General features: G+C 37.4%; 1 protein-coding gene across 2 annotated transcripts in view; it reads left to right on the top strand.

The window, feature by feature from the left end:
* Positions 1-17,566, top strand: part of GRID1 (glutamate ionotropic receptor delta type subunit 1) — a 472,653-nt gene that overhangs the window by 379,773 nt on the left and 75,314 nt on the right. For both annotated transcript variants that reach the window (XM_056495390.1, XM_056495389.1), the window contains exons 7-8: positions 2,388-2,549; positions 3,779-3,898. In XM_056495390.1, the coding sequence (XP_056351365.1) occupies positions 2,388-2,549; positions 3,779-3,898 (282 nt within the window). The remainder of the gene's footprint in view (positions 1-2,387; positions 2,550-3,778; positions 3,899-17,566) is intronic.

The following is a 17,566-nucleotide window of genomic DNA, read 5'->3' as shown; positions in this document are numbered from 1 at the left end:
TTTTGCTCTGCAGCAGGAGGTAATTTGAGTTGGGTACAGGGCTGTGCAGGCTGAGATCCTCAGTGCCATTCTCCCAAGCTCTGTCAGTCACATGTGCAGAATGGAGTCTTTTCCAAGCACATGAAAAGCAGAAAACACTGTACCCAAGTTCATCTTATATTTTGCCTTGGAGCTCTCTGCTAGCAAGCCAAGCACTGTTTTTGGGAATGAGGCTGCAGTTTCCCAGAACTACAAAAGAGCAGTGCCAAATGGAGAAAACACAAAGCATTTCTGATCTGTGGGAGTTCCAAGGCAACAGACAATTATTGTCAGTTGAAAGTGAGTGTGTAAAATTCAGTTGGGAGCAAGGAGGATCATGAAGGCTTATAAGAAATGGCATTTTTCCTTATGTATGTAAAACCTATTTCTAAGAAAGTGGATTTTGTAGTATGTGGTTTGGGGTGGTGTATCTTGTGGGATCTGAGGTTTGTTTTGATTTTTTTTCTTTGAAGAGTTGTTTAACCCAGAAATGCCCTCTTGAATAATAATGAATAATAAGGATCTGCTTGGTTGCTTTATTTGAGAGTTGTTTGGAGATATCTGCAGAAAAGAAAAACAAATGCAACTGAGCAGGAGAAACTTGGTTGCTGGGACTCTTATTAACTCTTTAACTACTTTTCTTAAAACCAGAGGAAGTATGGCATATAGCTACTTCAGAAAATATTCTAAAAAGAAAAGGTTTAGCTGGATAAAATAGGAAATACAGGCAATGTAGAGTGCTTGTTTGACAAGGCTGGAAAGAAAAGAAGGGGTAAGAGATGGCAATGCCAGATGAGAGAGATTCTCTCTGCTAGTATCTCATAGGTTTTGCATTGTTTTCATGTTAAGATCCCTTTTTATCTTAGTCACTTAAATAAGTGTGTATTTGCAACATTTTTATTCTTTGTATTTTGATTCTTTCAAAATTAGTTTTTGCTCATATATCTTTTGTTCAGATTTACTTATACTAGAAGATATTTCAAAGTGCCTAACTTTTCAATTTACATCAAACTCCGGATTATGGAACATGAAACGTTTTGTTTCTGAAGATTAGCATCTTACAGACATCATAAGTTTACTTGCAGCCAGTGATTCAACAGTAATATATGTTTAAGCTTTCACAGAGTGACACTTTTATTGGGACACAAAGAGAGTGACATTTATGGGAAGTATGCAGCTGAATTAACTTCCACCTACAACCCTTTCCTGGTCTCTAGGCATTACTTTCTAAAGTGAACTAGAAAAATCCAGGAGATAAATGACAGTCAGGGATGACCATGATTAAAGCCTACAACTAGAAGAAATGATATTATTACTATCAATCTTATTCTTATTCTATTCTTATTCTTCTTATTATTCTTATTCTTATTCTTATTCTTATTCTTATTCTTATTCTTATTCTTATTCTTATTCTTATTCTTATTCTTATTTCTTATTTCTTATTCATCATTATGATTATGATTGTTGTTATTGTATTAATAGAAAAAGCTGTATCTGGCCAATGATGTAAAGTGAATATTTGAGTTTAGTAAAGACTAAGTCTAAACCCCTGTGCATATGTTTTATGAAGAGTGCATGTGAACTCTGGGAACAAGTGAAGAGTATCTAATAATATTTTTTAAATCACTTGTCTCAGCCAACTTCCACTGCTAAAGTTTTAGCATTTGAGGTGGATACCACTGACTGTCAAAGATCTAATAATGTATTGCTAGACATGTCTTGGTTTGAAAAATTAAATAAATAGCTCAGCATTGCTAGTGTGGTGTTCTGTTCTGACTGGACTCTTTGTTATCAATTTTTTATTTCTGTATCTCTCATGTAAATTGAAGAATAAGGAGGCTAAATTCAGTAGCTCCAGAAAAAGTAGCACATAACCAGTCTCATGTATAATTGGTGGAGAGAGATACTGAGACCAAAATAATACTGTCATTTCTCCTCCTTCTAAGGAGCTGTGTATTGGATTTTGCTGTGCCAGAAATTACCAGTTGCTCAAATGAATAAAACCCCCAAGAACTTAATTCCATTCTAACTTTCTCTCCTTGCTGAAAGGACTGACAAAGTAGCAATCCTTGTCTATCATTGATAGATAGCTGTACTCCCTCTGTAGTTTGAGTTTTTATGTGGAGTGTGATCTCTCTTTACAGCACTGCATTGCAGCAATGCTCAGGCAGTGCCAGTGTGCTAGAATCCCTTGGACAGAGGGACCCAGGAGCACAGGCATTTGTCTCAAATGCTTTGACTGTTGAACATGTCAAATATACCCAGCTTTTAGTTCTTACTTATGCCTTCTTTTGTTTTCTTTGCTGGTTTTTATCGTTTCTTTGGAAGGTGCTCACAAAAAAGAGGCTTATTCTTATTATTGTTTGCAGGTTTCCAACCTGTACCTGTATGACAGTGTGCTCATGCTGGCCAATGCTTTCCACAGAAAACTGGAGGACAGGAAATGGCACAGCATGGCAAGTCTGAACTGCATGAGGAAATCCACCAAACCTTGGAATGGAGGAAGGTCCATGCTAGAGACTATTAAGAAGGTGAGAAAAGACAAACCACCATTGTCTGAGCAATTGAAAGAGTTGCTTCATATCTGTTTGAACATTTGATGATGATTTTAACTTCTATTCAACTTTTCTTTGATGTATTACAAGTGATGTACTACAACCAAGAACAATCCACAGCTATTAAACAAGCAAATGATTTATGATAAACAAGTTGCACACAGTGCAGTGGGATCCAGTGGTGTGTGTGCTACTTCTGTTCTTGTGGCTGTCTTCTGTGGAGGAAGTAGGATCAGAAGTAGTCATGGGAATTGATTCATGCATTTTTGCAAGAGGATAACTTAAGGAGCTTGGGGGAACAGGAGGGCAAACCAATGATGAGGTTTAAGACTTATGTTCCTTTTTCTACAGCTCAGATATCTTTGTAAGTTAGCTGAGCATTGGTAAGGGTCTATTTGTGTACTGTAGCCCTGAGCAGAGCAAAAAGGATCTGATTTGGCTAAGCTGTCACTAACAGTTACACTGTCTTGCACCATGCTGAAATACTCAAATATGGACAGAACTGTGGCTTTGCAGACACCTGACAACTTCTTGTATAAAAGTTACTTCATTACAAGTAATAGTAGAAAAATCCCTACTTTTACTATACTAGCTTTAGCAATTGTTCAGAAGAAACTCCCAGTTCTGAAATAAATATTGATTAAATCATTTTCCACTGGTAAAATGATGCAATTTGATCATTCTGACAAGTCCTAATGATGCCACCCTTTGTTGCTAAATTAATTTGAACTTTGGTGTCACTTCAAGCTTCTTTGCTACAAAGCCAGAATCAAACTCTGACATAGTTTCACAGAGATGCAATTTTATCTTTCCTTCATGGTTCTCATATCCTTTGTTTTGGGCTGGGAGTTCATGCCTTGGCACTCAAGCCAAGAACAGAGCCCACTGCCCTCAGTTACACCAGGAGGGCTTTTGTCTCAGAGTCCACTAAGGCCCTTTTTGCTTTGGGGTCCGTTTCTGTGGACAGTAATGACCTGATGGCCATAAATACTGTGTGTGTTAATGCTAAAGTGATTTTCTGAAAAAATTAAAAAACTAAGTATTTTGTCAAGTTCTGGGTTTGAGCTACCGAAGAACAAGTGATGGCTACATGTAAGTTCACTGTAAACATGATTTAAGCACGTTTGGCACACATTTTATGCAGAAGAGTGTTTATGAAGGCGAGTGTCTTCTGTTCTGAAATTTCTCAAAACTTACTTCCTTAGGGTCATATAACTGGGCTAACTGGTGTTATGGAGTTCAGAGAAGATGGAGCCAACCCCTATGTCCAGTTTGAAATATTGGGCACCAGCTACAGTGAAACATTTGGCAAAGACGTGAGGAGGGTAAGGATATGCTGCTTCCTTCTCTCTTTTGTTTTCCTCTAAATTATATACATCCTACCTCACAGGAGAAAATGTTATTCTTCAAGAATGAATTAGTGCTATGCTGCAGAAGACATTTACTCTATGAGAAATATTTTCTAATTTATTACACACTTAAATCTTGAGAACCAGTTTTATATTGGTAGGCAGGAATCCTGCAAGTTATTTCTCGTGTGCAGTAACAATGCAATGCCATAAGCATCTTGTGAATATGATAGTGAAGACTGCACAATATAGCTTATGTGTTTTATTGTTAATTAAGATAGGATTGCTGTAATATAAATATGGAAGATACAACACAATTGACACTTGTCTTACTAAGGAAGCTAGCTGAGCATATAAATTACATAAACATAGTAGGATGTTTGCTGCAGGAATTTGAGATAAATAAATAAAAAATTCTAGAGAAGATAATTTCCAAAATGAAAGATGCTCTGTCATGAAAAGTAAAGACTGACCTATCAGTGGTAGCTAGTGGAACAAAGTCTGCCAAGGATTAGAAGGCAGTTAGAATGGTTCCATGGATTATTGACATAAATTGTCTTGTTATGTGAAGGCTACCTTGAACACACACAGAGGGGATGCTCCAAAAATACATGAAACTCTCCGTTGAGCAGTGAGGTTCTAAATGGAACCCATGCTATAAATAGTTTCTAAACTGCTCAGATAGTTGAAATACAGACATTACCACGGTATGATCAATGGGTCCTAATTAAACAGAGCTGACCAAAGAGGATTTCACAAATAATTAAAATATATGTGATTTCTTATTTTCATTTGGCCATTGGTTTTGCTTTGGTGATTTGCTTTGATTTGTCTGAATTACAGAAGTGTAAGTGGAAAAACAAGCAGAGAACTTGTGTTTACATAATCATCTTTATCAGCTAAACATGAGATTCTTTCAGAGTCTAATTTGGCACAAGGATTCTGGACACGGAGCCAAAGTTGTGCAATATCTATTAGAAATTCAACAGAAGGGAGACAAGTATTTGAAATGCACAGAGTTCCAGGAGATATAATTGAAAATTTTCTGTTGCCAAAAGTATGCCTCTGAACACTTCAGTTTGGCTCTTATATTGTGGTGATGAGAAAAGGCTATTTCTCAGCCCACTTTCATTTCTAGAAGATTGAAAATGAGGAAGTCTTAAATTTCAAACACTATGTATAAATTATAAAAGATTATTTTATTGTCTTAATTTTGGAAAAAGTATGGCCTGTTAAATAAAACAAGGCTAGTTTAGGAGGTGTAGGAATCAGTCCTGTTTCTCAGGCAGCAGTATGCTCCTCACTTTATGCACAAGTATGCAAAACAGAAGGATCTGGTGCCATGTGAAATGCTGTGGACTACCCCACTGTTTCCAGCTGCCAGCCCAGAAAAGCCTGAGTATCCTGTCAGTGCTGTGTTATCCCTAACACATGGATGCCATGGGGCATCTAAGTTTGGTCCCATTTTGTTACAGAATTCCCAAGTGACTTTGCTTAAGTCACATAATTGCTTGATGCTTCAATATTTACCTTCCAGTAAAATTGGCATGAACACCACAGAGCACAGGTTTGAGCCTTACAGGCAAACTGGGATGTGTGAGTATACAGTATTAGGTGTTTTCTAATGTGCTTTTCAAATATGGTACCACAGATACAAATGCTGTCACTTTGGTATGTGCAGCCCACTGACCTAATTGACACACAATCCAAAGGTGTGAGGTGAAGATAACTAAAATATCACTCAAAAGCAATCACAAGGTAAAGAAATAGAAAATGACTAAATGGGAAAATTACTAAAATGGCTGATCTGCTATAATACTGATTACTTTTTATCCCTAGTGTGCTACTTTGAGTTTGTGCTGCTAGGTGGTTAATATAGGAAAGCTCTTTGGGTGTTAAATGCAGAACACTATAGAGTTCCCAAAAATTGAAAGGGAGTATAATTCTAAATGGGTAAAAAGCTAATGGCTGTGGAATACTGCTCTGAGCTAAAATGAAGTTCTGGAAATATCCTTTCAGTCTAATATATAGAGAGAGTAAAAAGTCAGCAATATGCTACAGAAGTTTGGAGAAGAACTTGGAAGAGATGATACCTCTTAGAGCAAAATTACCATGGAACTATTGGAGTTCAATTATTTAGGCAGCCTGATTTTTTATTATTGCAGCAAAAATATGTTAAAGCTTAGAAGTACTTTTAAAGGCTCAGAAAGTCATGCTTGTCTTACTTATATTACTTGAGTGAGAGACCAGTTTCTGATTTATTGTCAATTGTTTCCATTTCAGCTTTTGGTCAGGTTTGGCTGTAGAAGCACATATTTTGGGAAAACATAGAGTTCTTTCTGCATGGTTTTATTTATGTCTGGAGAGCATCTGTAGTTATTCATCCCTGTTCCAGACCCTACAAGAAATCTCTGTCAGGATCAGTGACAGGGTAGGGCAAAAGATTATGTTGAATGTTGGACCTTAGAGGGAATCCAGTCAAAAGCTTTTAATTGGATTTCTTATACTCAGCATCCCTTACAAAGGGGAGGTTGGGAGGTTGTCCAAGTCAGTAACTCAAATCTGCAGTAATTTTCAGAGCTATTTTGCAGAGGCATCTTGACTCTCCAGTTGTCCTGAGATCTGGTCTTTGCACAGACCATTTTTCCTTCTGCTAGCTGTGATTTAGTTACAATTGCACCTAATATATGTATTTCACTGCTCAGTGTGGCTTCTTTATTCCACAAGTCACTTTGTCTTCTCATTTCCTACTCAAGTCTAACACCATGTGGTTTTGGTAAAGGCTCACAGAGGCTTTTGTGTATTTTGTGTGTTACTGTTTGTTTTTCCTTTAGGTGTGCTTTAGTGAAAGGGAAACTTCAGAAAATGCTCTAATTTCTTTGGTTTAAACATAAAAGAACAGGGTATGTCCCTTAAGGTATATCACCTTGTTTTACAAAAGGCTCAGGTAATTGCCTTCTATTCACTGTGTACATGTAAAAGTTTAGAAAGTATCATGTATTCATGCTTAAAATAGAGATTTATGTCGTGGCTTATTGGGGCATTTGAAAGTTAAAGACTTCTAGAGAAACTGAAAAGGCTTAAATGTCTACTGCTTGATGATTACCACTATGATTTATGTTCCTAGTGTCTATAAACACCTTCAGAAACAGCAAACAGGGTATCTGTATATTTAAAAAAGTAAGAAAAATAAGTGGATGTAAAGTGATGAGGGAACAGAATAGATCAAAAAGGAAAAAGCAAAAATAAAGCTGATGTCCTACTTTCACAGTCCATTGGTTGTAGAAGGGGAAAGGAAGGCAGGACTGCATTAATTCACTTCTTAGTGACTGTCTATATTATTAGCTCTTATTAATCAAAGCCTTGACAGAGCTTTCAGAACATCTGGGCTGCTTTATACTTCATATGTTCCTGCACTTGGGCAGATTCTACACAGTATAAGAGCTGGATGATCAGCTGTGAGGGCAAAACTAAGGGAGCTGGAGCTCCAGGGTGGCTTTCCTAGCAAGTCACCATATCATTGTGAGCTCTCAAGGTGTAAACCTATTTGTTCTTATTTGGCCATGTGTGCAGAGAGCACCATAACAGCTAGCACACCCTACAGGGATGTGATTAGGCTGAGTTAGATGGTGCCTGAAAGGAGCTTTATGATAACCTTCATCTTCATCTTTGGCAGGAAGATCTTCTTTAAGTGTGAAATGATGTGGGTATTTAGTTTACTTTATGACAGTGAACATATTTTTGTAAAGCAATCTGCATTTCTTTCCCGAGCTGGCTGTAATGAAGGCAGAATTAATGGTTTGCACACATTTTGTATTTCATAAGAAGCATTCTGTTCAAAATGATAATGTTCCTGATTGGTTATTCATTTCTGTCAGTTGGTATGTTTTATTTTTTTTAATTAGATTTTCTTGAAATATCATCAGCTTTGTAAACAGTTATAGTTGTTTCCTACAGCACTTCTGAGGCAGACTGCAGAAATCACTGTAAGTAGTTTTTGTGATATGTTTCACAGTTGTTGAAACCACATTTTTGAATTCTGATACCATGGTTTAGTTGGGATTTTTACCTTTAGACAAAATCTCATTATTATCACAAAGACAAATCCTGTGCTTCTTATTCATTTCAAAAATGAATGGCATTTTTAGACATCTGAAGTATCAAGTACTTTCACCTCCAAGAATATTTCTGAATCCCATCAAATGCTGCTAAAAGTGATATTTACAACAAAAGAATTATTATGGCTTCCTACCATAATTGAATCAGTTTTATTTACATAGGAAAATGCATAACTTAATTGCCATGGCTTTAGCTGTAAAACAGATTCCTGCCTTCTGTTTGAGCACTTCATGAGTAGGCACCTGGTGTAGTATTTCATTTTTACCTGTTTGGCCAAGCTATCTTTCAGCAGAAGTGTAAGACTGAACTTTTGATCAGTAAAATCCCTCTGCTACATTGCAAAGGGAAGGGCAAAGTCCTCTCCTCTTGATAGAATGCAGTTTCCACATATTTACATTTGGTTAAACTTTCTCTTTCTGCTTGAGCTGATTGAGTGGTGGAATAATTTTAAAAAAGAGCACTGTGATTCATCCTATAACCACATTGTATCAAACTGAAAAAACAACTCAAAATAATTATTTTACTCAAAAATAATAAGCCCCCTTGAATTTTTATTTCTGATTTTCTGTGCATGATGTATATGAGGAATAAAAGTAAATGCATTGCATATTCCACAAGTTGAATTATTCGTGGTGAAAAATACAGCTTAACATATAGGAAATGGCTATGATCAATTTTTAAATCATAGAAGAAACATAATAACCTTGAGCATTTTGGTTTGTTTTTACCCTGAAATAAAGTGGGGTCACTGCTTGCCCAAGTTCTGCAAATTGGTCTTTTTTTTCTAATTGAAGTACACTTAATGTTGTGCATGCATTCATTGTAAAATTCTAGCTGAATTATTTCACTGAAGAATGGGTAAGCAATTTTAAAAATTTATTTTCTGTTGCAGATATGTGATACATTGTTCTTTCAAAGTTTGATTTTTTTTTAAAAAATTCTATATTATGTTTTTGGGGAGCATTGCCAATGGGACCTATGCTTGTGTATAAATTGTTACTTGTGTTTGCAAATTGTGCCAGTGTCAACGCCGAGTAAAAGGGATGTCTGGCAAATTTGAGTTGGAACTTCTCCAAGCATAAGATTGTGCTGGTCTTCCCCTTTGGAAGACTGTTTATATGACATTTCCACAGTGTGAAGCTCGAGGGTAGATTTTACAAAGCAGTAATGAGGTAAATGAGGTAAGAGTGGGGCCAGGACAATTGGGGTGCTGCAGAGGTTTCCACAGCCACGTGCACCACTACCTGTATCTTTAGAAATTCTGTTTAATTTCTAAGTCACCTATTATATCATACCTACCAGGTTCTAATGAATCATAGGTATAACATTCTCCTTTTTTCACACATATGCTGTAGTGCATAAAATTGGGGTAATAAGAGTGCTAAAATCAGCCTTGTAAAAACAGATGCATCTTTAATTCTGGAGTTTTCACCAAAGTTTCTGTAATTTACTGATGAATCCTAGGAGGGTATTCCCTCAGGTATTCTAGGACAAGAAAATCCTCTTTCTGTAGCTCAGCTCATGAAGAATCTGTGCTTAAGTGTGGACACTATGAAAAAAAATGTATTTTCATACAGCAACAGGTCAAGATTTACTGAGCTTAACAAAGCAAAAGAAAATAAATGTTTGGAAAAAAACTACACAAATTCTTTTTATCTTTCTGGAAATCCAGAAATGGATGTTATTTACAATTTTCTTTTTCATGGTATCAATCTTGAACAAAGGCAACAAGCTCTCTACTCCAGAAAAGAGGAACAGTCTGTCTTTTTTAATTTCCTGCCTTAAATTATCTTTGATCCATGATTGTTGTTTAAAATTCATACCTATTCCAGAACTTTCTGTTGAATGTCAGAATAATGTTTTTTTAGTGTGATGTCTGTTTAGTAAAACTGCTTTGAAAGAAAAGAGTAATAGTAATAATAATAATAATAATAATAATAATAATAATAATAATAATAATAATAATAATAATATCAATATCATTATCTTAACTGTCAGATGGAGTAGATGTCATCTTAGCTTTTTTAGGGACATGAACTAAGGAGATGTAACATCTCTTCATTTACAGCATGGTCTCAGTGTCAGGGACAGTTGCAAGGACTGTGTATTGAGGGAGGCCATGCACAGTGTCTTCTCTGCAGTATTTGAAAAATGCATTTAATTCTTCTAATGGTTGCTGCCTTGTATCATTTGATAAACTGCAAACACATGTAGGCCAAGCATAATTTATGAAGTAATTTATTTCAGCAGTAATATTAAAATCCAGGGTATTAAAATCTGGTGCCTGCCTGTGTGTATTGCTCTGATATATTCAATATGTCCAAAAGTGGATCTTTAAATATAGGTAGTTAATCTATTTGGTCATGCTTCATTGTAGTTAAGAAAAATGGAAGAACTTTATGGTTTCTCTTCAGCCTGATTAAAATAAACAACATAAATAGAAGTTATCTAAATTTCCCCTTCACTTTGTGTTTTTATTTCTGCCATTTCATGCCAGATTACATCACTTTATTTGAATAAATACTTTCACATGGTTTTCAAAAGAAAGGTTTAATATCAAGATTACTTTGTGATCAGTCCAAATGTGGGACGTGAGGAACTTCTGTGTTACCAAGTGGCAAGAACTATCTGGCTTGCTTTGACTTGGTTCCTGAATTTCATTATGCTTATAAAAAGAATAATCCTAATTCCTGAATTTACCTTTTGGGAAAGATACTTTCAAAAGGGCATCAGAGTTCTGATTAAGCTGTTTTGTCTTTATTGGCTAATTCACTGCAATTGCAGTACTTGGCAGAGATTGCCAGCTGCTGTTCCAGTTCCTCACAGAACTGCCTTTAAACTGAGGACCTCCTGTTTTCAAACTACACAGGAAACACTGAGTCTTACCTTAAAATAGGTACAATCTATGAGCAGTGTGAGCCTGTGTCAGGGAAAGAATTCCAAAATATGCCTGGTCCAGTACCACAATGTGTCTTGCAGTAGGAGTGGATGAGTTTATGTAATTGGGTAAAGTATGCAGATGACATGTAATAAAACTTGTTTCTCATTTTGAGACAACATCATTTTACTGGAATGAAGACAGGCTTACATAACTACTACAATGGAATATTCTTTCTGAACATGCCATGGTATGTCTGTACTTTTAATATGTTAATGAGTGTGATGCACAAACATCTGCTTAACTCACAACAGTATCTTTCCTATGAAAAGTTAAATTGCAGATCCCACAGACTTTACTGATGAGGCCTGAAGAACTTAAGAATATTGGGCTTTGTTGAAAAGCAGATGAAATGAGGAGTAAAGGGAAAACAACAAATAATCCAGGGATTCTCTGTTATAGTGAATGAGTTAGGGAAATATCCTGGTGTTCAATATTGACCAAAGCAGGTAGCCAGATACAGGTTTTCTTTTAGGAAAAGAAACAGCATAAAAATAGTTTAATCTGACATTTTTTTTTAATTTACTTGCCAAGATCAGTTTCCCTGAATATGAGCAGAATGAGAAGAAGGAGAACTTGCTCAATAAGCTATTGAGAGGCAGCAAATTCCTTTCAATTGGAATACCACCAAAAGGTCCCAAAAGGATGTGCTTTACTTAGGACAGCACTTGCACTTGTTCTCACTGTGTCTGAAATTCTTCTGCTGTCTTCTGGTCCTGCCCTTTCTCCCACCACCACAGGACTTTGGGAAGAAAAAATGGGGAGTAAAATTCTCCTACATGCTGGGATACTGGTCAGGGATAAAAGTGGCAATGGCATTTTGTGTTAGGTGGCTAAGGGACTGGTGACTGCACCAACCTGTTGAGGGAATTGCTGGTTTCAGCAGGTTGCCCACAATATCTCCCTGCACTGTTCATTGTAAAACCTTAAATTTTTCAAGTTTTATTGGTAATGTTTTGTTACAATGCTCCAAGAGGAGTGGGTATGTTTTAAAGTAGGTGAAATAGCAAAATTTTGCAGCCTTACCAGAAAGTAGTCCTGGACAAGTAGAACAATCAGCAGTTGCTTACATGGGAGAAAAAAAAAGCTAATATTTAGTAACTAGGAGCATGGGTGATATTTAATTGTATGAGAATATATCTGTTTGGATAGTTCTAGCACTTCTTTAATTTCTTAAAGCTTTATGTGCCATTTATTCTGCCATAAAATTAATAATACAGTAAGGCCCAAGTTTGCTTTGCAAGACTGCTGTCTGAGCTGTATTGAATCTAAACTGAGCTCATGCTCTCAAGATGCTGTTCAATACCAAACTACAAGGCCACTGTAGCTATTTAAGCTATTTACATTTCAGTAGCACCTGGAGATTGTGGTTTTGTTATACCAGGAGATGTCCAGGTCATTAAATGTATAATTATTGAGTAATATGCAAACCACGTGGTTGTGTGCTCAGAAATCTGCCTCTGCTGTTTTGCCAAGACAGGGATGAAAATATTTCTCTGCATGAGGTGTAAGGTGTGTAGGGATGAATATTTCTCTGCATCAGGGTAGGTATAGCAAACAGTGCTGCTCAGGGCTCAAACTTGCAGAGAAAGCAGCTCCCTTCTGGAATAGAATCTGAAGCTGTGTCTGCTTTTTTTCTTTCTTTTCTCCTAAATTTTAAAATAATAGGGAGTGAAGTATTTCACAGTAGGCTTTCCAAACTTTCTCAGTAATACTAGAAGGTAATTGCACTAGAGAAACAAGTGTTATTACTCCATGGCTTTTGGGTTTTCTTTCTATGGCAAGAGAGGGCAAAAGAGAGCACAAAACATTTACTTTATGAGCATGAGGGAAGTGCACTGAGATTTTGTTGTTATTTTTCATTAACTCTGATTGGTTTCTGAGTGTTCAGTGGAGGACTGTTCCTCGACAGACTCACTGAAAGACCATTCAGCATTCAGGGCTTTCTTCTTTTTTTGGACACAAATAGGAACACAGTAACCAGTGAAGTGAAAAACACAGATTTGCAGGCTGAGCTGGCTTAAAATGAAAAAACGAACCTGAATCTGGAGTACAGGCCACAGACTCTGCTATTCTAGTGTGGCTCCTATTACAGCACATTTCAGTCCCTTTCTTAATTAAAACACAATGTCTAGTCTTGCTAGGATCTCAAGAAGGGTCTCTTATGTCAGAGGCTTGCTCTCTGAGTTTGCTTCTCTTCCTCTCATGCATTCCCCAGTTTCAGACCCAGCTGATGGTTCTCACTTTTGTGTTGTGTTCTGTGCCCCATAAACTTCTCTCTGTTGAGAAGAGAAGCCACAATGGCCCCATTTTGGCAAGAAATCCAAAGTCACTCTGTGTGCAGACTGGCTCTGAAGGTCTGGTACCTTCCTCTGCTGCCCAATTAGAGCTTTTTAATAGTACTCAACATATTGTCATACTTGAACTGAGAGATTAAGTTGATTCCATCCATTCTCCAAATCTAGAGATGTTTGCTTCCTGTTTCTATTCTGAATGATGGATGAATTGTTCAAAAATCTCTAGCTAACTATGGTTTGATTTATTAGAAAAGTAAGGAAAAAACCTGAAATGTCCAGTGTTAAATATCAGAAGAAAGGGATAAATTTTCATATATGTTTTCATTCTTTATGTAGTGTGCTTCTGTATATTTTTCCTATGGGTGGTATTGAAATACTTTATTATCAATTCTACTGTGTCAGACAGGACTTAACACCATCACAACACTTTATCCATGATGACTCCTGTTGAATCTTTTTAATTATCCACTGCCATGGTCCTTTTCTATTTTTTCCATTCCTGAGTTGCAGGGTGAAACAGTCATTTATTGTAGGCAGTAGAGAAGACCAAATGGGAAATATGGATTGAATGGTCTTTTTTAGCCTTTTTTTAATATATTCTTTTCTTTTTTAGTGAGGGTCAGATAAGGAAAGGAACTCAGATTACACTAGAAAGGCATTTTTCAGAACTAATCAAAATTTTAAGGCAGTAAGTGGTTTTGCCTTTAGAACAATTGTTGCAATTACAATAGAGTTTTTTTATCATTTATTACGATTTTTCAAGTTCCTAAGAGAGAGTTATGACTGTTTTAACAAGAACACTGCAGGCAAAACACAGAATATCTTGGATTGGAAGGGACTGTTCCTCTTTGTCCTGTCCCTCCATGAGGGTAAAAAGACCCCCTTCAGCTTTCTTGTAGCCCCCTCAGGCAGAGGAAGGTGCTATAACATCTCCCTGAGGTTTTCTCTTGTCCAGGCTGGATAACCTCAGCTCTCTCCACCTGTCTTCCTAGGAGAGGTGCTCCAGCCCTCTGATCATCCTCTTGGCCTCCTCTGGACTTGCAGCAGCATGTCCATATCCTTGTTTTACATTGGGGACCCCAGAGCTGGATCCTAGTATTATCAGGAAAAAAATGTTCCTGCTTAAAATACATCAGTTGCCAAGACAGGTACAGTACAGTCTGTTCTTCATAGTATACAGCACTTCAGAGAGGAACTTCACCTGCCCACTGCTCCTGCTGCCTGCCAGATTATCCTTCTCTATTCTCACAGATTTTGAGCAAAATATTCTTTAAGAACCTGTGCTCATTTTGCTTGTGTCGGTACAGGAGGATTTATGGAAGGTCTTTTGAGTATTGGTACTGGATTTTGAAGATAAGCTGCTCTTTTTTTTGGCAAAGAAATAGAGTTAGCAGGATCCCCTAGAAGGATGAGAAGAATTGGAGCAGCAAGGATCTCTTCAGCTCCCTTCCTCCTGTGTCTCCCAACTCAGCCTGCCCACATTAAAAATCTCCATTGCTCCACAGCAGTCAGGCCAAAGCAAAGATTAAATATCCTTTCCTGTAGCTGAATTAACTTTCTAGATGTAGGTGGTGTAAAATAGGTATATCAATTTACCTACTACCTCTCTGGCTGTAATTATTTCAGAACTGCTGTCTATTCTGAATTCATAATAACTGTGGGTATTTCCTGACTTAAAAGTTTAGGATCAGCCTAGCAGCAAGGTTCTGTAGAGCCTGACTTTCTAGTTGAAGAGAGCAGTTTTAATTCTGATTATGAAACACCACTCTAGAATATCTCCCTTCTGTAGCTCTGGCTTTCTTCAGTAGATATTTCATGGTCCAGTCCAGAAAGACAGTGTGTGGATTAATACTGCTCCATATCAGTGAGGAAAAGAAGGGATTTTTTTCTCCTCCTCCACATTAAACCCAAAGTCATTTTTGTACAGCCGTGATCCTGCCCCATCATTGCTTCAGATCCTTCCCTGTTCCCCATGCTCCCTGTCACCAAAAACAAGCATTAACAATGTCTTACAGCATAGAAATTAAGATGGCTGTTGGTTTGACCTATCTTAGTTCCAGAATTTCTTTACCTTTCTGCTGGCATCTCAAAAATCGCAGGATCACAGAATGAGCTGAGTTGGAAGGGACTTACAAGGATCATGAAGTCCAACTCCTGGTGCTGTGACCACTGCCCCAGGGAGCCTGTTCGGTGCCCAACCACCCTCTGGGTGAAAAACCTTTTTCTAGTAACCATGCTAAGCCTTCCCCAGCACAGCTCAGGCCATTCCCTCGGCTCCTGTGGCTGTCACTGCGGTGAGCCGGGCAGCAGCACCGCGCTCTGTGCAGAGTGCACCAGGAGCACAGGCTGCTGATCTGAGCCATCCCAGAGACTGGGCATGCAGGATTCATGGGGAAGGGACCTCCAGCTGGCCTGCAACTTCAGCAAACTGACAGAGTCTGTTGATTTAAATACTTGCTTGACTGAGAGCATCTCTGCTGAAATCCACTTCAGGAACGAGTTCTCTTGCCTTCCTGATGTATTTGTACTGAAGGATGTCTGGTCTTGGCTGTCTCAGACTTTTTTATGTCACAATGTACTTGATTGTAAATCCAAATGGTCTCCCTATTTTTGTTGCTGTTAACCATTTGCATAAACATTCTGAATCTTTAAATTTTGGGTAAGACTGTAAAGCATGCAAGCTCTTACAGATGTGTACTGCATCTATAGATTTCACTGTCTCTTAATTTTTTCTGTGGCGTACTAGAATCTGATTTTCATGTCAGTCACTTAAAAAATTACAAATCAACAAAAAGCAATTCTTCTGGGAGCATTTTAAAGGCTTTATATGGGCATATTTTTAGGATGGAAAAAGCACAGCAGTAGGATTCATTATTTTATTTTCGTTTGTTCACTAATGCTGTCAAAAATTCAGTGTTGAGAAACTAGACATGCCCAGTGGAAATGCAAGGATATGAGAAAACCAGAAAGAATTTATGGATACTAGTCATCAATAAGCCTGACAGACAATATCAGTGCTTCCTTTAGCTGATTACAAGCTAGAAATACAGCTGCTTTCCAGACTGTACATTATATTAGAGAGTTTAATATTGCTGTGAGGAAGAGTTTTTCTGCATTATCTCTGCACAGCATTCTGCAGACAGTCCTGCAATGTCCCTCCCAGTTCTCTGGGCTGGCCCATCTGCCTGGCTGGAGCATGGGCAGGGCTCAGCTCTCAGCAGAGGATCTGAGCTCGTGTCAGGGTGACAGCCCTGGGCACTCCTGGTCTGGTTATAGCACAGGGAGTGCAGAAAACTGCAAGGCTGGGGGTATTTGGGATGCTTCAGTTGCCTGCAGTACAGGAAATTGGTACATTCCTGTATCATCTATCAGCTGATGAGGATTTGATAGATATTTTTGGACAATTCCCAAAAAATGGCAACAGATTGTCTAGTAATAGTTTAGAGTGAAAAATTGGGTAAATTTGGATATAAAGAAAATGCAGGCTAGCCTAGTGCCTGTGCAAATATTTCTTTAAATCAGTTGTCATTTAAAAAAAAAAAATTAGTTTTTTTCATAGGTATAATAAATAGTTCATCTTCTAGGTCAACTTTTTTCTTCATTTTCAGAAAGCTAGGAAATGTTTTGGCCATCATTTTTTATCTATATGATTTCCAGTTTCAGGAAGTAATTTCATATAGGGAATTTTTTTCTATGTGTATATATACATACATTAGCTTCTTTCATGTAAATATAAGGCTTTTATGTAAAATCCTAACTAAATTTTGCCCCATTTTCACCAATAACAAGCAATAATTCCTTCCCCTGTAACTGGCACGCAGTGATTACAGCCAGTGCAAGTGGGGGCTCTGTGTTCAGAAAGGCAGCACATGTAAGGTTATCCACATAAACACACCAAACATACAGCAATCCTTTAGCTTATTTTTTCTCTGCCTGTTGCTTCTCTTTGCAGGCATTTCAGACACCTTTATTGGCTGTGCATCATTACCAAGCATCTATATACCTCAGCTGAGTTTATTAAAACCAGGTATTTTCTGTTCATGAATGTGTCTCTGATTCTAATTTATAAATTCTACTTTATTAAACCTTACTCTCACTTGGCATTTCTTTTAATTATCTAAGAGAAAAATGCACAAACTTTTTTTTCCTTTTAATTTTTCTTTTGCAAAGACTAAAATCTTGAATTCTAGCTAGCTGGAATTCTAGCTGGCTGGACTTTGATGTCTTTCTTCCTACTGCTGCCTTTTGTATTCAGAGAAATATGGTCTCCCTGAAGTTACCTTCATATGA

The sequence above is a fragment of the Oenanthe melanoleuca genome, chromosome 6 (assembly GCF_029582105.1).
Source record: "Oenanthe melanoleuca isolate GR-GAL-2019-014 chromosome 6, OMel1.0, whole genome shotgun sequence".
Classification (NCBI taxonomy): Eukaryota; Metazoa; Chordata; class Aves; order Passeriformes; family Muscicapidae; genus Oenanthe; species Oenanthe melanoleuca.
Note: the sequence above shows the minus strand (reverse complement) of the source record. Positions and strands in the feature narration are given on the sequence as shown.